General features: G+C 26.9%; 2 protein-coding genes across 2 annotated transcripts; one reads left to right on the top strand and one right to left on the bottom strand.

Moving 5' to 3' along the window:
• Positions 1–6,112: 6,112 nt before the first annotated feature.
• On the top strand, positions 6,113–7,084 carry LOC113873162 (ethylene-responsive transcription factor 1B-like). The gene has a single exon (XM_027511165.1). It carries the CDS (start codon positions 6,163–6,165, stop codon positions 6,790–6,792), a length of 630 nt encoding a protein of 209 aa, XP_027366966.1. The 5' UTR covers positions 6,113–6,162; the 3' UTR covers positions 6,793–7,084.
• Positions 7,085–19,308: 12,224 nt separating this feature from the next.
• On the bottom strand, positions 19,309–20,640 carry LOC113872148 (early nodulin-75-like). Its single transcript, XM_027509462.1, has one exon. It carries the CDS (start codon positions 20,629–20,631, stop codon positions 19,537–19,539), a length of 1,095 nt encoding a protein of 364 aa, XP_027365263.1. The 5' UTR covers positions 20,632–20,640; the 3' UTR covers positions 19,309–19,536.
• Between the last annotated feature and the right edge of the window lie 966 nt (positions 20,641–21,606).

Below are 21,606 nucleotides of genomic sequence, written 5' to 3'. Positions count from 1 at the left end.
AGAGTTACTGCACACAAATATCATAAATTGTTACGTTAATAAAAATAATTTTAATTTATATTAGTTGATTGATTAATAAGTTAGTAAGTAGAGAGGAAATATATTTTGATTAATTATTAAAAAAATTATTTAATTAATTAAAGATAAGATATAATAAATTAATATTGTATAATGTCTGAGTAACGTAGGTATACATAGACTTTATCAATATATAATATATGGTAATAGACAAATTATACGTTAATATTATAAATTGATATAATTATATTATTTATTTATTTATTTATTTATAAAAATAATTTACTATTTATGAAATAAAAGAAGATGAATATAAATATAGAATTAAATCGCATTAATATTCTACAAATATGCAATACATAAAATAAAAGATAATAATTTTAAACAGAAAATAACTAACATAATAATTAAGACATAAATAAAGGAATAACATAAAAAAAATCATGGAGAGAATTTATTTTTAATATTAGAATAAAATAAATTTTATAAATAAAATATAACTCAAATAAATAAAAATTATCATTATTTAGTGTAATTTAAACTACTTGCTACCAAAAAAGAGAAAGGAAATATAATTTTTAGAAAAACAATTAAACTTTTTATTTTAAAAAATGGCAAAAGGGTCTAAAATTTAAAACTTTAGATTTGAGGGGTTGAGTTTTTAGGACAACTAGTAAGTTTATTTTTTAAGAGGCCATACAAGATATAGAGACAAATTTGGTAGAGACTATGGTGGGAGTGATGGATTGAGGAGGAAAAACTTTCATGACCGAAAGTAATGGGTTAAGAGATAAAAGTTTTTATAAATAGAGTGTGAGTTGAGGAAAAGGAAGAAGAAAGTTGGAGAGAAAAGAAATTGTTCTTGGTTGAAAATAAGTTGAAGGGGATAAACTTCTATGAATGAAAATGATAAACTGAATGAGAGAAAAGGAAGTAATGGAAAAAAAAAAGACTTTAATAATAAATTTAAAAGGTTAAAAATAATTAAAAAAGACTTTATTGTATGAAACTTACATTTATGATGTGAATATATTAAAATATATAGTAAATTTATAAAATGCATGAGAGACTTATTTAAAATTTTTAAACCTCTTTTTTTTTTCTTACTTTCTTTTTTTCTTTGCACATCCTTTTTTTTTTCTCTATATGTTCAAAAATGTCCCATCTTCAAGATTTTTAGTCACCATTTGATGCCTCCTCTCAAATTTTTTTAACCTCACTTTGATGTCTCCTCTCAACATATTTTATTCTCTCTTTTATTCCATTTTCTTTGCCAAAAATTATGAATTTTTTCTTCTCTAACATAAAGTAAGTATTGATATATGGGTCTAATTATTTGTGATGTTTTTTTTTTTTCAGTTTTAAAGTGAAATTTAAATTTTTCTATTTTTGTTGAAGTAAATTTTAGTTTTTTTAAAAAAATTTGTTTTTATTCCCTTTTTATGAAAATAAATTCAAAATTTTTAAAAAATAAATATAAAAAATATTTAAACAATAATTAGATAATCTCATTTAGTAATCAATTAGATAAAAAAAATTTAATTATAAAATATATTATAACAACATGAATAAAACCTAATATAATATTTATACTCACAGGTATAGTTGAAATTTTTTTATAAATAATTATTCATACTTGAATCTAAATTTATTTAATAAATATAAGTTTTTAAGCATTACAAAATATTATTATAAATATTAATTAGATCTAAAAATAATTATGATCATCTTAATTACAGAGTTCTATTTTATATTTTAAAAGAAAGATCATTAAATTAACCATTTTAAAATACTGGAACAGTTTATTTGCATTAAATTATGAGCAACTTTAAAATTTGTATACAATATAACGATCTAGCCACCAAAATGGAACGTGGCAAGTGATTTGACAGCCGTCATAATTAAATATAATAATTGTTGGCAATAAGAATATAATTATAATATAATAGATATTACGACCGAAACATATCATTTTTCTTTCAAAATTTTATAACGTCTATTAAATCGACAAACGTGTTTATTATTATTTTGTTAAAATGTTTTTAAGACTTAAAATAAATTTGAGTTAGATTTTAAGAATGAGTTAAATTTAATTTTTTAATAAATTGTGTTTAAAATAATTTTATAATCATATTAATAATAAAAATATATAGAACAAAATTATTTAAATATAATAATAAGAAATGCATAAAAAGATAATAAATAATTTTCATATAGATTGAAAATTTTAAAAAATAATTAAGTAAAATGTATAATATTATATACTATCTTAAAATTTAATTAATTAAAATTTTATTTTAGATATTCTGTTTTTTAAAATTTAATTTAGATATATTAATATTATAAAAAAATTTAAACTGTCAATCATTCACGAACTATCATATTAGTAAATTTGTTTAATAATTAATATAACAATTATGTCTGTAATATATTCTAATTAGTATACTAACATTATATTAAATTTTTAATTTGTATTTTATATATATATATATATATATATATATATATATATACACACTAATAAAATTCTGTCATTTATTAAAAACGCTGGAGATGTTCCCTAGTTAATGAAATGATTAAGAAAGTTTGTAAAGGGATTGATATTATACGCTAAAAGAGAAGTCAAAGACAAATTCAAAAGAAATACAATAAAATATTAATATTATTACAGAAACAGGTAATACATGATAATAAAGTAGTAGGTATTATTTACAATTTATCTAAATTCATTATAAAAAAAAATTTCATTCATTAAAAATAAATATTAAGTGTCAGGATAACAGTTATCAATACGTTTTTGTCTAACAAAAATTAAGTTATAATTATAAACTTCAAAATTTATGCTATTAAATAATATATTATATTAATATTTAATTTATTGATAATACATATATATATATATATATATATGAATATTTTTAAATAAGAATATTTGTTGATATAATATATTAATAGCAAAATTTTAATATCCAAACTGACAGCTAAATTTTTATTTAAAAAATTTATACTAACAAAAAAATTAATTTAATAATAAACGATATCTTTTAGTAATTATTTATTTATCTCGATTTACACGTATAATAAAATATAGCAATAAAACGTAGGACTACGACAAAACTAGTAATTATAATATTTTCCCTTTTATATTACACAGCCAGTTATGTCGTCTTTCTCTTTATCTGCGCAGAAATAATTGAATTGTCCCAGGGCACACCCGAAATACTATTGTCTTTTAGTCTTTTATCTTGATATTCTTGTAAAGCAAGTGATAATTAATATTTTTATAATATTAATTAAAACAAAAAATATTTTAAGAAAACATTTGTTTTTTAAGATGTTTTTTAAAAATATATTATTTACTATTTTTCCAATAACATTATAAAATACCGACTAAAAAACGCCATGCTTGCCGGATTGATAGTGTGTTTAGACAGAAAATATCATAGATAAAATATTTTGATATTTATAAGCTAAAACATATTTTATTAAAATACTTTTTTATCTGCAGTGATGTTGAATAAATTAGTATCATAATAATATAATATTATGCAAAATATTTTGTTTATTTTTTAAAATTTTATATTTCTTTCTATTATTTTAATATTGTTTTTGTTAATTTATAAAATTATAATTTTAAAATTACATATATTTTCTATAAAAATAATCTTATTTTTCTAAATATCTAATATAATTACATTTACTGAAATTTGAATTCAATATCACAAAATAATATATATAATTTTAAAATATAAAAATATTTAAATTAATTTAATAATTATAAAATAAAAAAATAAAGATCTAAAATTATTTATTATTATGCTTTAAATATTTTTTTAATCTCTGTACAAATTTTTATTTTTAATATAATATTTATATAAAAAATGTAAATAAAAATAAAAAAGATATTTTTAAAATAGTCGTCTAGTTACTTTTTGCAGTTATATTATTATTTTATATGTATATATATATATAATTACATAAATAATATTTAAATTAATTTAATTTAAATTGGCGTCATAGGATGAGGTCAGCCACGACCCCAAGAATGCACTTCTGACCTGGCCGCCATCCTGATCCACTTAATTGACCCACGTGTGCTTATCAATCTCGTTCGGCGGGCCCCATTCCTCACGCTATGATCCCCACCGCAGGATTTGTTGCTATTTCCATATAGCCACAAAACTATTATTAAGGACAAGTTGATGTCATGCCTTAAATATAACAATATACTTTTTAACATAATACTTTTTTTTATACATATAACCTTTTAACATAACACTCTAATGTGTCTTTACTACTTAACAAAATTATATTTCTGTCTATGTGAAACGAATGTTACACGTAATAAAACTAATATTCAATCTAATTATAAAAAATATAAAATTTTCAAACATTACATGAGTATTATTAAATTAAACGAAAATTTTTAAACAATTAATGAATAATATATTCTAATTATTAATACTAAATAATTTATTAATATAAATAAAAATATTCGATATAATGCCAAAAAAAACTAATTCTTAAAAGTGTTTCTGTATAAAAAAAATGCAAAAAGTACTATTATTTAAAAGTTTGTACTCATAAGTTATATATAAAAATAAATGCATTATAGTTTAGTTTGAATTTAGTTATTTATTTTTTATATTTTTATCTTCAATTTAATTATAAGAAGGTAAAAAAATTATTTTACTGTATTTTATATTTTATTTACAGTTAAAATTATATAGTAAAAATAAAACTAAAAAATAAAATAATGTAATTTTGAATATAAAATTATAAAAAAAGGTTAATTATTACAATTTTATAAATATATACTTATATAAGCATGATTAGAAAAGTATTTTAATTATATAGGTACTCATAATCTTCGGTTTGTATTGAGTTTAATCAGTTTTTAATAACTTTTTTTCATATTTATTTTTTATCATTCGATTATTCAATTCAGATTTTACAATTTACACTAAACTAATTTTGATTTTTTAGCAATACTAATTTTAAGATGAACTTTTTCTTAATTTATTTTTACCATTGAACACAATTATATGCATTTTACTTGGGATACCTGGTCGTAAGACTGGCTTGGTCGAATCAGAGATTTTGGTTTGAATAAAACACACAATATGACTATATATATTATAATTAAGTTTTACATAATATTTTTTAACATTATTTCCCAATATAATATATATACATATAAACACACAAATATATACAACATAAATGCAGGAGGAATTTTTTAAAATATTCCAGTAACAATTGAATTCAAATAATCTATGAGCTAAGACTGCATTCCTACCAAATGTACTTGTGAGAAAGAATAAAAAGCCTTAACAGTGTTTAAGTTTCGAGTATTGAAAAGATTGCATAAACTAAAAAAAAGAAAAGAAAAGCCTAAGAGCCTAAATAAAAAATTAAATTGTCTAAATGTTATTTAAAACCTCTAAGCATATCTTAGTTATAGAATTATGCCAAAAATAATGTAGTTTATTTAAAATTAAGCTTAATTTTAATGTAAGGTGGGTATTAACAAATTATAATACTAACTAATTAAAATATATTTTAGATATATCATAAAATATATATATATATATATAAATTGTTAACTAATATTTAAAATATTACTAGAAAGTTACTAAATTTTTTAAAAACAACTTCAGAGTACATTTACATTCATAAAAATGTTATTTTTAAAATTTTAACAGATATCTTAAAATTTATTAATTAATATTTAATTGTTAATTAAATAAACTATAAGTTGACTAAAAAAACTCGCGAAACACCGTATTACCCTTTTGATTCTGTCCTGTCACTCACCAAACGTGTTATATGTTTAAGAGGAACAATGCACTACATGAAACATTCATGCATTACTCTAAAAAAGGTTCCATGTATTAATCGTAAAACATATTTTTTAAAAAAAGTTGTCGTATTCAAACGACGATGATATAAATTTGTCGTCGCATGACAGAGTTTTACCCCTTTGAGTTTCACCCAAATTTTTATCCTATCGCTTTAGCGGCAACTTTTACCACTTTACAGTCACCAAAATTGGTATATAAGGGAGGAGGGGTAGCAAAAACAGAGCACTCAACTCACTTCTCTTCACTCTCCACTCTGTTTCGAAACCCATTCACACTAAACATGGACTCATCCATCTTCAACACCTCCAATTCCGACTTCTCGTCGGAATCTTCCTCCTCGGAGCCGTTTTCGTGGAACGGATATCTTCCGTTCAACGAGAACGACTCAGAAGAAATGCTTTTGTACGGCATGATCGCCGACGCCAACACCCTCTCGGCGGAGAGGGTGAAGGAAGAGGAAGTGAGTTCCGAAGAGAGTAGCACGAGGAAGGAGAAGTCGTACCGCGGCGTGAGGCGGCGGCCGTGGGGGAAGTTTGCGGCGGAGATAAGGGATTCAACGAGGCATGGGACGAGGGTGTGGTTGGGGACATTTGATAGCGCTGAAGCAGCAGCGTTGGCTTATGATCAAGCTGCGTTTTCCATGAGAGGCTCTGCGGCCATTCTCAACTTCCCCGTTGAGGTTGTTAGAGAGTCTCTTCGGGAGATGAACTATGGCTCCGAAGAAGGGTGCTCTCCTGTTGTCGCTCTCAAGAGGAAGCACTCTCTGAGAAGGAAAATTGGTGTTAAGAAGAACAAAGAAATTTGTGGGGTTAGGAATAGGGTAGACAATGCGGTCGTGTTTGAAGATCTTGGTGCTGATTATTTGGAACAATTGTTGATCTCTTCTGATCATGTTCCTTGCACTTGGTGATTCATTCATCATTTTCAAAGTACCTCTATATTTAGTGTTAATTAATTAATTAAATCCTTTTTCTTATATTCCCCTTTGTTCTTTTGTTCTTGTATTTTTATTTTTTTTTGGGGGGCAAAGAAGCCTATGTCATGTTTCCATGACAAATATGAAGATCTTTTGGGTCTGTATCTCTCTTTTCTCTGTATGTTTTTTTTCTCCCTCTTACTCTAGGAGAATTTTCTTCCCTGCTTTATTTTATTTTTCTGTAAAGCTTAAAAGATAAGGAATGCAGTAATCTTTGTGGGCCTCAGTTTATGTCAAATTGTCCATATTAATTGAGGTGACTGCTGTTTAGCTTTATCAGACTATAAGTCAACATGCATGGTCGAGCTTTGCGCGGTGAAAGAGGCACGTGTGGGCGCACGCAAACAAATTAAGGGTTTCCTAACCATTTTGGCAACCTTTCGACTTTTGACTTCCTGGGTACACAAATTTTCAGAGTTTTGGCAAACGGATTTTCACGTAACAGCTTATTAACTACAATTTTATGCACTACTTTAAGGCGGGGAATTAAAAAAAAAAAAAAAGCGGATTTTTCAGGTGAAAAGGTAATTTTACAACAATTTTTTAACGTGTATTTAAAAATATAAAAAATTATAAAAATTATAACATTTAATATTATTAATCTATTGTGTTCTGTAATACTTTATAACTTTTAATAGAAAAATTATTATATATACATATTTTTTTACTTTTCTTTAAACACACGTTAAAAAACAATTTTATAAGAATACTTAGTGTAAAAAGTTGTAGAGAATTCATTTTATTTGAGGTGAAGAAAATGAAGATTAATGTTTGATTGATGAAGCAAGATCTGGTCCCATTAAGGTGACATTTCCGATTATTAACGTGGTGCATGACATGGGATATGCTTCTTTTTGTAAATGAGAAAAAGATCCATTACAGTTATCAAACTTTTCTACCTGATTGAGTTCAAAATAAGTGGTAGGGCTACTTTGCCACCAGGTTAGGCTAAGTTTGTCTTGTGACCACAACAGCATCTATGAAACATAGACTTTGACAGCACACAGCACATTGGTGGTATAAGCTAAAGATGAAATACCAAACTTTACTTGTTCAATAGGGAATAAAAAACGATTAACAAGATTAAAAAAAAATTAGCAGCAATATTTTATGGTGATAATATGATAAGGGAAAATGCAAGGAAATAGCCTTCGTGAGTTGGTGGGATTTCTAGAATTTTATCAAATCCATTGGACTAGAGAACCTCAAAACAGTGTTCTCTTCAACTTTTTGAGTCCAACTTTGAAGCAAAAGAAGCTTCTTCTTGCAATACTGGTCTAACAGAACTGGTTAGACACTTAGACCAACATCTGCAATCTTATGACTTATCTGCATTATTATCTTCACGTGGGCTTTCCTTGATTTATTTATTCATTTTGTGATGTTTCTACGAATTAGTTCTCCATATATATAACCAATACTTTACATGCTCAACAAGTCACTCTTATTTGCCCGTATTCATTTGTTTATTTTGAATCCAACTTGGCTTTAACTTAATATTTTGAATAAGCTAATTGTTTAGTATCACTAAAAAATTATCTTTTGCTAATAATTAAGTATTAAATTAATATTCATTATTTTAAATTTTTAATAATATGTATATTATACCAATAAATAATATCATTAAAATAAAATATTGATATATACCATCAATACATCAAATATTAAAGTAATGCGTTATATTGTTGGCATAAATTTTTAAAATCAGTACTGAAAGTTAGTTTTCGTTAAATAAAGGCTATATTAATAAAGCCGAATTTGATAAGTCTGTTAATAAATAATTTTTTTTGTAATGTACTATATTCAACCAGCTCATAGTCAAACTAACGATTAAATTAATATGATATTATGATAAAGTGTATAAATTTCATATAATATAGTTAAGGATTTTTTTCGTATGTTTTTAAATAATATGAGATGATTATATTTTAATATTTTTATGAATTTTTACTTGTATACATTAAAATACAATATGTTCTATCACGTTATCTTGAATTATCTTTGTGTTCTTTATAATATGAATTTTTTAAGTTATCTTAGATATATATTTTTATTCTTACTTTTAATTTAAAAATACTATGACAATGCACGGATATATATATATATATATATATATATATATATATATTTGTCAGGTATAATATAAATTTACTATTAATTAAACGATAATATCTTTTATTTATTAAATGTCATTTATAATTTATATAAACAGGATTGACTTTCCATTCTAAAAATGCAATCCTGTGTCGTTCACATTTTCCTGTAATATACAGCGAGCCAAACATAATGAGCGACTCTAATTAACAATTTTCACGGTTGATAAAATATTACCCTTTTAACACACCTTTTTTTAGTAGCAGAAGTCTGAATTCTAAAATTGGAAAATTTGTTGGCCGAGAGGAAACTTCCTGGATTTTGAGCATCTAAAACTATATGAAGGGTCATGAATGGTGTGTGTGTTATTTTACTCTAAGGCACTGTACTAGTTTGTCTCATACCTTTTAAAGTGATGATACGGTGAATGGTTATAGCCGTCAGCAATTCACAAGTTCACAAAGCTCCATGCTCCACCCACCCCCACCTCAGAAAAATTCACCCAACACGTATAAACATAAAAGAACATTGAAAGACTGGGTGGTCCCAATCAGATTTCGTAACTGTTAACTATATTTGGATTATTTATCAAAAGTGCCAGCTAAAGCAATTGACATCTCTTTTAAGATTTGCAAATGATCTAAAATTGCACATTTTTCCACCTAGTAAGAGATTATTTCATCTATTATGATCATACTAAAACTCAATGTTAATTTTGAAGGTATTGTTTACTATTTTTTACTCTCAAGGTTCCATCATGTAATTTCATCTTCACCCCACTTATCAGAGACTAATGTCAGAGCTTTAGGCTTGTTTGGGCTCAATCAGAATCGACGTGATCACTAAGATTATTAAACTATTATATCACTATATATATTGATATTGTTCATTACCAAGATGCAGGTAAAAACTAGTTCTTATACGATAAATTATATTGAAAAGTTAAAGGAAATGACTAAATTTCTTGTGATAACCGTAATGTGTCCTTTTTCTTTTCTTATTTGATTAATTCAAGTGGTTGCAGTGGTTGCGTTAATAGAGCAATGACTGACATCTAATTGTCACGTGATTAATGACTATGCCCAATAAATTTCAAGGTCAAGGCTTGATACAAGTCAAGTCCCAGAAAGATATACAAGTCCAAATAAGAACGGAATGTGCTCAGGAGAGGATAATCAGGGTTGCTTTTGGTAATAATTTAGTGAGAATCCATTATTTAACTTTGATATGGGTTCCACTCGTTCGGTTAAGTGAACTTGGCCACTTATTTAAAAGAGAAACACAACTAGTCTTATTACTCTCATTAAAAAAGTATTAAACGACTAATCAAACTTTTTCGAAGAGAGAAACAGGCATTAGGTGAAGTTTAAGAAGCTATCAGACAATAATCTAATGCTAATTGTTTAAAGGTAAGACACCATTCGCATTTGACTAGTTTCATGATATCATCCCTTCTTGTTCCTAAATCCAAACCTAATTTTTGGGTTGATATCTAAAGACCAGTATTGGGTCGAAAGAATTGATGTTAAGCTTTTGGGACAAACATGAGAGTCCAACAAACCAATCAATTGCCCGCCTTTATTTTATTTTTGTCATTCATTTTTAAGTTTTATTTTCGTAAAACAATTCAAGAAAATAAAACATGATAAGAGCGTATTAGTCGAGCAATATGTCTTCCCCATTTAGTTATCATTTTTAGATAACAAAGTTTGCCTTTGTTACAGAAGTTGTACAAATAAAAATAACAATGTTGTCTTAATATATATTTATATGTTTTGGTCAACATGTAAAGTCTATCGAAGGATTGAGCTTGGACCTTGCCCACCATTGCAGGCCTTGACCCTTGACCATGGACCAAAGTTAAATCAGGCTTCGCACTTTGACAAAATAAGATAATAATAATAATTGAACAACACTCATTTTTTAAAATATTACTTTTTTAATTTAAATATTGAAGTTTCAGTCGATTTTAAAATGTATTGGCAGTAAATATGAACACCTTATTTTTAATGAATGATAAATCTATTCGAGACTTAATAATAAATTCACAATAAATAAATAAAAATATAATCACTGGAAACCCCAATAGATTATGTAGGTTTTTATTATTGACGCGACACTCTCTCTCCTTCTATCATGATTTGTTTAAAGAATAAATTAATTTTTTGTTGCGTTTTAACTATCTTATGGATGGATACTTTGAGTTTTAATTCTATGTTAATATTTTTAAAATTTACCACTTTATAATTAGTATTTTTTAGCTATCAAGTTAATTTTAACGATTCATTAATTTTTAATAATTTATGTTCTTGTAAAAGATACACTCGTTCACTTTCTTGTTGTCAAGGTCTTTAACTCTATATTTTCTTATTTTCACATCCAACTATGACTTTCTTAATGAAATTGTAAACTCTTTTTTATCTGTAATGAGAGAGATACCTGCAATGGCACTTTGACAGTTAAGTAAGTATTCAATATAGAGTAATATACGCTATTTAATATTTTGAAGTTAATTTTTTTACTTGTCTTTCTTACTTTCCTTTTATAGGCACTATATTAAGTTAATGGGCTTGGTGAGTCAACCCTGAATTAACTTTATGATATTTTAGATAATTAATTATTTTTTTATTGGTTAATCATAATGTTAGTTTATTTTAAGATGACAGAAGAAGTATTGATACCCTAGGATGAAGTCGAAAAGGTTGTTGGCACTTCTCATTCAAAGTGAGGCTGAAGGAATATTTGATACCCTTCGTCCTAAGACAAGACCGAATGGATAATTAATATCTTTCGTTCTAGGATAAGGTCAAAAGAGTACTCGGTTCCTTTTAGTTACAAGGTTGATCGAATAGGACCTTATCTTGTATTGTATCCTTCGTCCTAAGATAAGATCGAAAGGGTACTCAATTTTTTTTTGTTATGGGAATGACCGAATAGTATCTTATCTGCTACAATTCATTTTTTAAAAAATATTATAAAAATAAGGAATAGATAAAAAAAAACAAGTGCTTATCAGCGTTGATTCCTACTTTGGTTGTTTTTATTTAAAATCTAGAATGTCATTATATTTTCATTTTTAGAAATATAAAATATAAAATTTAACACATTATTCATATTTATGGCAAATAAACATTAATATTAATTTAAACTCAACGGTGGATAGACTTTCACTCTCTCCCTTCACACATTCTCTCACCTTAGAGAAGTCAAATCCTCCATCATACATTCACTAAAGGATTGATTATAAAGCTAGTAAAGTTGAAGAATTAACTAATTAGAATTTAAAATGTCCATTTGCAAAATAGTTAAATAGTTCGGTGCTCTTTTTTTATTATTATCCAAGCCCAAAATTTAACAAATCCTGGTCAGTGGGCTGCGCTAGCATTTTGCACAATTTTCATAATGGATTAAATTATCACCATCAAAACATTAATTGAAAATTTGACTTTAAAAACCAATAAAAAAAATTTGGTCTAAAAACTTTAAAAATTAAATTAACAAAAAAAATTAAAACCTTAAAAAAATTGAAAGGCACGAGTTGGCCCATTTAATCTCCAACCGAAAACATATGCCATCGCATTGGACCAGTTTAAATGGACCGTTTAACCCAAACCGAGAGATCCGGGTAAGTCAGGTCAACATTCAGTCTACAACTAATACAGTTTTAAAAAAAACCAAAGTCTAAAACGAGTCCGGTCTTGTGTCTTTTGGTGTAAGGCTCTTTGAGTCGATGTTCTATGAACCAGAAAAAAATAATGACAACTTGTCCTATTTCATTCCTTATCACAAAGTTATAAATCCAAAAATTCTAAAATTAGCAACACTATCCAAAGCTTTCAGTCACCTTCAGTTGATTAATTTATTGATAAGTTCCCAAGACACTGGAATAGCAGCATTAGGAGTAGGAACTAATGGAAAACTACTCACCTAAAACTTTCTTTTTAACTTATGAAATTATTTGATGTATTTAAATTCTCATGAACTTTAAATTAAATTAGAGATCAATACACATTTATGTTTACTTGTTCAAAATTTTTATTTTTCTCCCATCCATGTTTTCTAACCGCAAAACAAGCAGGCTCAAGCTGATAACATTAAAACATCAGGGAACAAGCGAATAGCCAACAAGGAGGACGAATATCAATATATGATTTGTAAAATCTACTATGGACAAAATGACTTTCGATAGCTGACTACTAAGATGTAGAAATAATAATATATCTGAATATTCACTTTCTCAGCACTACGAGCTACTCTTAATTTTCATCAAATAAAAAATATTTATTTTCCTCTCGTATAATCATGATCTTTAACTTTAGAGCTGTTATAAGTTATACAACGTCTATAACAGTTCTTATTTTTTTCTATTTTTTTTAAGTATCATAGACAGTAGACTTACTCTCATCCTATAGCGCAAAACGTGAGTTAAAGTTTCAATTAGAAGTAGTTTAACTCACTTTTTTAACAGTAACTAATAGCTATTATGCTACTTATTTCTGAGTAAAAGATACATGTATTTGTTTATAAATTTTATTAAATTATTCTATTTAAAATTAATAAAAATATTTTTAATATACAAAATAAATTTTAAAAATAAATTTTTATTGAATTATTTTATTTTAAAATTAAATTTTATCAAATTAAAATGAGACAAAATTTAAATTTGTAAATATTTATTAATTTTTGTTAAGCTTTTAAGATTTTTTGCATCAATAAATTTTATAATATTAAGTATTGTATATTATTAATTTTCACAATAACGTTTTTTCATTTTTTTAATGTTTAATGTAATTTAAAGAAAATATTTTGATAATAGAAGACTTGACAAATTTAGTTAATATTACTTTTTATTGTTAATTTTATATTTTTATTTTAACTTATAAAAATATTTATTGAACATATAATATTTTTAAAATAATTTCATAAAAAATAATAGTATAAAAATATGAAATATTTTATGATTAATATTTGAACAATATTATAAAATAATATTCTAAAAAATTATTTATAATGATTAATAACATAAAAAAATTAAATAAATATGTAACTAAATGTAATAATAAATTATTATTATATTTTATTTTAATTTTATTTAATGGATTATAATAAATTTTTTATTAATAGTTACCTCATAGATTAATCTTAATCTAATTAATTTTTTAGATTTTTTTGGTCCATGGACTTTTTGGCCATAGTCCAAAATTAATTAGGGGCAGGTGATTTGAGAACCCCATTCGGCTCCACATCCAGGTTCTAACATTGACTTATTTGTGTTGAGGCCCAAAGAAAGAAAACAAAAGCCCAGAAAACAACACCTTTTTGGTCTATGCCCAAGTTTATTTGGATTGGACTGGTTCTTTGAAATATAACTGTAAATTAGAGTACATTGATCTGGTGAACATGTCAACAATTATTATTTATATTTATTTTACATTCGGCTGGCTTGAGCAATCTAAGTTCAACACTTCAAAGAGTGTAAGAAACAAAAACATAACCTACATAATTTCATTCTTACTTATCACATGGGTAAAAGTTAAATATTTTCGATAAAATATGTACGTGAAAATGTTGACAAAAGTAAAAAAGAAAGTACAATTTGCCATTCATTTATTTTTAACAAATCAGATATTAAATGGGGCTTCCTTCACACCCAAATTGATGATAGCAAAGTTAAGAAGTTTGTAGACTAAGCTTGCCTTGTAATGGAATTTGGAAAATATTAATAAGGCTTGCCTTGTCATGGTTCTTTATGGATTGATTAGCACTTAATTGTTATTTTAATAAAAAATAATAATCTTTCTAATAAATAAGGTCCTCAATACTTTATAAAATAAACATCAAATAAAAAAGTACATATATTTATTATTTAAAAATATAACATAATTTAATAATTAAAGAATTATAGGGACAAGTATTAAAAGAATTTAAAATTGTTCATATAAAATCTGTGGGTGGTATAAGCCTTCAGTTCAGAGCCAGCGGGTCCAATGGTGAAGCTTTCTTGCTCAAAGTCATAGTCTCACGTAAGAGTATATCTCTAACGTACCATTCAAAAATGTTAGTTTGTACTGTGCAGCTCACAACTTTAGAAGCTCTGTGCTTTGCCGCTCTTTTATTTACGACTTTTTTGATGATATATAATAAATAATATTTTATTAAAATTATAGTTTTTAATATTATTGTATATTTTTAATGTGTTTTATTATAATTTTTTAATAAAAATTATTATACATTTTGTTAGATTTCATTAGGTTTTTAAAAATTACTGTACCAACTATAAATTTTGAAAATCTTAAATTTGAGATAGTTTTTTAATTTATTTAACATTATTTATTGAGTGTCAAAGTATTATTTTTCTTTTATCCCCTCTTTTATTATTCAAGAATGTCTTCTTTCGGAGTAAAATTTTTTAGAAGTTTTTATTAATCTTTAATATAAGACTATTTACAAAGTCTTAGAAATAGTTATAAATTAAGAGTAAACTTGAAATGATATAATTAATTTTTCAAAAATTAATACATTAAATATTTTTAATAATTTTTCTTAATATACACGATTTAATTAAAATATATTTATGAAAAAGCATCGGAGGAGTAAGGAGTAGCATGAAAGAATTCATAATTCTTTGCTTTGAAGAATATCATGAAAATGTGTGTAAAAATAATCTAAATAGTTACGAGAACTATTTGTGAATGGATTTTAAAGAGTTAGTGCAGATCACACACTCTCGATTGAATCCAAAAATGAACCCACAGTGATTCCTGCATGGCGGGGGTTTGATGGCAGAGAATGGTGGTTCTGGTTTCACTGTTTCGCAGTGGTCATGCAGGGGGTCATGTAGATGCCTTCTACTTTTCTTTTTTATTGTCAAGACGTTTGAGGTAATTAATTTCTCAAAAATTTAACTATTTTTAAAACAACTTGGTTTGTCTCATCTAAAAGATATACATGTAAAAAAATAATATTATTAAAACCCTTTTAACAAACCCTAAAATCTTTCAAAAGATTTATAATGAAAGGAGCCTGAGCAGATAGTGGGTGTGATTTGGCCAATCCGTAATATCTGTGAAACGGTGGTGGAAATGGCGCGTAGTTTGTTTTGTCAGGTCATAGGAAGGCTCATAGTTTGGAACACATTCAAAAGTCATTGAGTTCTTTTTGTTTTGTTTTGTTTTTTAATCTTCATAACGCGCATTTCTTCTTTGTTCACTCAGCTTTAGTAGTTGATATGGGTTTAATTAAATGGATTTGGTATGGGGAAGTTGTGAAATAGACGAAGATTACATAATTTCTAATCCTCAGAAAAAAACAATTAATCGTTCCTTGGTTTAGTAACGAACATATTTTTAAACATTTAATTACAGAGGATACGTATTCAGCGCCATTTTTTTTAACGGGAAAAAGATATTACTGAATGAGTAGAAGGGTACTTAACCTTGTACATTAGATCGGTACGTATAACAAACAGTATGTACAGAGAACTTAAGAAAGAAGCCTAATACACTCCAAAAGATTAACACACCAGTGGGAAAAATATAAACCAGACCCTCCCAACTTTGCTGCAGTCCAATTCCAAAATATGATTTTAATCATACATCAATGAAGCCACTAAACAAGAGGAACGTTAATGAAGTTTTTGCACCCAGAAATCTAGCTACTAAGATGCCCTATAAAACGAGGCATTTTGTTAATAAAGGCAAGTTAAACTCTTCAAAATGACGTTAATCTAGCAATATTTCAAATGATATTGGCGAAGTAATTAGATCAAATGACTTTCTTGAACAGGATCTACTTGTACCAGTATAAGTACGGGTGTTTTTTCTTAGCACAAATTCTTCGGTGGAAACTTCTCAACTAGTAGTGCATACAAATCAGTCTTGATTCGATTGTGTTAGTTGAAGTTGCACCAGCCATGCCATGAGTACGTACATATATATATATATATATATATATATATATATCTATATTACCCCGTCAAATATTGATTTGCATGACTCATATTTCTGTTGACGTAAGTGGATAAATATTTGTGTAGAACTTGTTTTAAGTATACTAAATCAATCAACAACTGACATGTACGTTGTCACGGAGTGTTAAATAAATAAATAAAACTTTTTATCGTGTAATAATTTGTCTATTATGATTAGTTTAGTCTATCCAATTTGTTCAACCAAGGTACGCATGCAAGAATATATCTCGTTAACAAATTAGCGAGATGCGTATTTTAACATATAGGCCATGAAATTTTACACATAATCAAAGGCTGATTTTCATGTGTAAAATAGATGTTCCAGCCCAAAATAATTTTATCATAAAATAATATATGAAGAAGAAAAGTATCATACGTCTTTCATTTTATTTTTCTTTCGACAAAAGTCTATGTATTGATTTCATTTATTAAAAAAAAAAAGGAATAACCTAGATATATATATATATATATATAAATACTTTGATTCTTAAAATAATCAAAGTATTGGACAAAAGTTGGTGTAAAGGACAGTATAAAGCTCTAATTACTCACTAAATTAGGTGGCAACACAATAACAAAAAGAAAAATTAATAACCGATACCCTTTTGATTTTTACAATCCTAAACAAACAATAAATATACAGTCGCAAAGTTTATTACAACAATTTTTACATTTTTTTTATTTAACACTTATGTATAGCAGAGTTTTGGGTCTCAATTTGTCACACCTATTTATTTTCTTTACACTACATTTTCAAACTGATCTCTTGTATTTAATTTTTTATATTATCCCGGCACAATTTTTTTTATACTTATATATATGATATATCTATTAGTAGTAGGATGGAAATAGGGTAAGTTGGGCAACAAAAAATTACAGCTTAATCTTTTTAAAATTTAACTCGACTTAACTTATATAAATAATAAATTTAATTTAAATTTTTTAAAAGGCTTAATTAATTAAATAAGTTAGAACTTAAAAAAAATTTATTAGACCTATTAAAAGAACTTATTTAAAATTCATAAATTGTATAATAATATATTAAATAATTTTATATAAAAATTATAATATAATATTATATTAAATAAATTAAATTTTAAAATAAATAAAATTTTAAATTAAAAACTTTAATTTTTTTCATTAAAGTTAAAGAGTATTTTTACTATTAATCTTTCTTATACGCGTAATATATGTTAAAGTCTTTTGTATTATTATTTTTTAATCTTTCTTATACACGTAATATTAATTTACATTTATTCTATCTCAACGATGTTTATTATTGATTTGTCGCATTTATCATCTTCTTGAATATTTTTTTATATTATATGTAATTTTTTTTTACTAATTTTTTCCTTATTTTCAAGTTAACAAAATATTTTCTCTAACAATAAAATAATTTTTTATTTGAAAGTCTCACTATGATGTAGATGATTAAAAAAGCTAATAAACTAAAACATGCTTTTAAAATAGTCAGGTTAAACTTAATAAAAAGTTTATAACAAAAAATAAGTTAAATTTAGACTTTAAAATTGTTAAATAGATCAGATTTATTTATATAAAGTCTAACCTAATTTATTTTCATTCCTAATTTAGTGTGTTTAAGACACTTAAAAATGTATTAAGGATAATTATTATTCCCAAATTTGTAGTTCTGTGCAATAATAAACAATTAGCTGATAGCACAAATAGATATCGAATTACTTAACTACTTGGGCTACAAACCTGTTCTATAAATAAATTTTCATCAACTAAAGATGCACTTGATTAGGACTAACGCAAATCTTCTGTAAGTATGAGCTATTGTAAAAATAGATAACGTATATGATGCAAATTAACTTTAAATTACAAAATTATGGCGTAGCAATTTCGAATTAGGGACAGCATTTCTGCTATTTCATATTTTGATCTCAGGTGCGGCATTTCAAAAGCACTAGAAGAGTTACAAACTAAACAAATTTTAGCAAATGTTCAAGGTTTTTATGTAAGAAGCACGTTCGAGAACCAAAAGCTACAGCCAGAGGGAGTCTACTTGGTGTTTAGGCGAAATATTTTCTGCAAATGCAACATCTTGGCATGATTCGTAAATAAGATTAGAGGTCACAATTCACCCATCTAGGGTGATTTTCTTTTATTCCTTACAGTTAATAGAACTAAGACATTTATGGAAGACGTGCAACAGCAGGGAGTTGGTTATTGTTCTTAATTAATTATCATTACTTACCCGTAAATTTTATTATTAAATTTATAATATAAATCACCATTTTAAAAGATATTAAATAAATCCTTAAATAAGTTATTTATCTTAAAACTTTCTAGACGTGATTTTGTTTTGTTTTCTTATTCTAATCTGTATGACAGAAGATTTAAGCACAAAGAAAAACTTATTGTAGCCACAGATAAACCCACTACAGTTGTCATTACAATATGGTTGCCGAAAAGGAAATTGAAGTTATTACACGGAGGCATAGAGCCTTTATTTTTAAGAAGTATTGCTGAAGGGGCAGATTGTACTTCACATCTTAAAAGTACTTCCTAAACGTGAACAAAAACTTTATATGACAAAAGGCTGCTGTAACTTTGAGTAGACCAAAACATGTGACGTTGACGACAGGTTATTACTTTTTATTGTATGGAGGATAACTGCCATAAGGTGGAGGATTGTAACCCGGTGGCTTTTCCAGAGGTGGTGGCGTCACCAATGGAGGTGGCTCATAAAATGGTGGTTTCTCGTGGGGAGGTTTGTAAAATGGTGGTTTCTCGTGGGGAGGTTTGTAAAATGGTGGCTTCTCATGTGGAGGCTGGTACACTGGCGGTGGCTTCTCATAGGGTGGTTGATACACTGGTGGTGGCTTCTCATAGGGTGGTTGATACACTGGCGGTGGCTTCTCATAGGGTGGTTGATACACTGGCGGTGGCTTCTCATAGGGTGGTTGATACACTGGCGGTGGCTTCTCATAGGGTGGATGATACACTGGTGGTGGCTTCTCATAGGGGGGTTCTACTGGTGGTGGTTTCTCATAAGGGGGTTCAATTGGAGGTGGTTTCTCATAAGGGGGTTCAATTGGAGGTGGTTTCTCATAAGGGGGTTCAATTGGAGGTGGTTTCTCATAGGGGGGTTCAATTGGTGGTGGTTTCTCATAGGGGGGTTCAACTGGTGGTGGTTTCTCATAAGGGGGTTCAACTGGTGGTGGTTTCTCATAGGGGGGTTCCACTGGTGGTGGTTTCTCATAAGGAGGTTCCACTGGTGGTGGTTTCTCATAAGGAGGTTCCACTGGTGGTGGTTTCTCATGAGGAGGTTGGTACTCTGGTGGTGGCTTTTCATGGGGTGGTTTCTCATGAGGTGGTTGGTACTCCGGTGGTGGCTTCTCATGAGGTGGTTGGTACTCTGGTGGTGGCTTCTCATGTGGAGGTTTCCAATGAGGTGGCTTTTGATGTGGTGGTTTCTCATGATGAGGAGGCTGGTACATTGGTGGTGGCTTTTCATAGGGAGGGTAATATGGGGGCTTGTATATTGGTGGTGGTTTCTCAGTTGGTGGAGGCTCATAGGTTGGAGGAGGCTCATAGGTTGGTGGACTTGGTTCATATGTGGGTGGTGGTGTCTCAATTGGTGGAGGCTCATAAATGGGTGGCTTGTAATTAGCCAACACTGGAGAGGTGGTGAGAACCACCACTCCAAGCAGGAGCAACACTAGTGCATGTGTTCGACTCATGTCTTAGCCTGTGATGATGAAAAGTGGAACCAATGAGCAAGTATTTATAAGGAGAGAGACATTGGAAATTTTTCTGTGGAGGTCATCAATCTTTTGTTATTTAATTTGTTATATACATGATATTAAAATCTGCAAGTGAAGTCAAAATGTAGTAGGTGTAATTTGTAGATCTCCAAAAGAATTACGCACCCCGGGATAAATTTCCACCAACTTAGGTTTAATTGACTCTTAGATTATGTTATTAATAATAATCGTGCAAAAACACTCACAAGTTTTCTTCCTATGCAGAAGTTCAAATAATGTCTGTGTAACTAAAATATTTTATCTAAAATTATACGCAAATATCAAATGAATTTAGTTACATTATAGTTTATGGAAATTAGGTAAATGTTCCCCAAGGTTTAAATATCTTTATTGACAACAAAAGAATTGTTTCGATAAAGCCTGTGTATGTTTAAATTATTTTTCATTTTTCAATATGATCTGACTGAACATTAAAATGTAGAATGTTAACGATGAATGTAGCTGATTAGAAACTTTTAAGCGTGGATTTGGATAAGTATTTTTAATTAAATATTTATTTAATCAATTTTTTACATGAAAATTTTGATAATAAATCTTATTCTTTTATTAACTTTAATTTTATAAACAGTTAATAATAGTAAAATTTTATTAAAAAAATATTTATTGTGTTTTACTGTTTTTATAACTTAAATAGAATAACTGTACAATTTTTTATAAATTTTTTTTATTTGTAGATACTTAAAATTATTTTATTATAATATTTAGAGTTTAGAGTTTTTTTAGAATTAAAATAAATAGATAAATAAAAAAATAAAAATAATATTTATTTTTACAAATTCAAATAAAATTTTTCTAAACTCTTTTAAATACTTTGTAAATCACGCCCCAAAGAATTGTTTCTGGCAAAGAATATACGTAATTTAAAAAAAAAAAAAAGTAATAAATCAGTGG

The sequence above is a fragment of the Abrus precatorius genome, unplaced genomic scaffold, assembly GCF_003935025.1.
Source record: "Abrus precatorius isolate BTA unplaced genomic scaffold, Abrus_2018 Scaffold7, whole genome shotgun sequence".
NCBI classification, from domain to species: domain Eukaryota; kingdom Viridiplantae; phylum Streptophyta; class Magnoliopsida; order Fabales; family Fabaceae; genus Abrus; species Abrus precatorius.
This window is presented reverse-complemented; position numbering and strand designations above follow the sequence as displayed.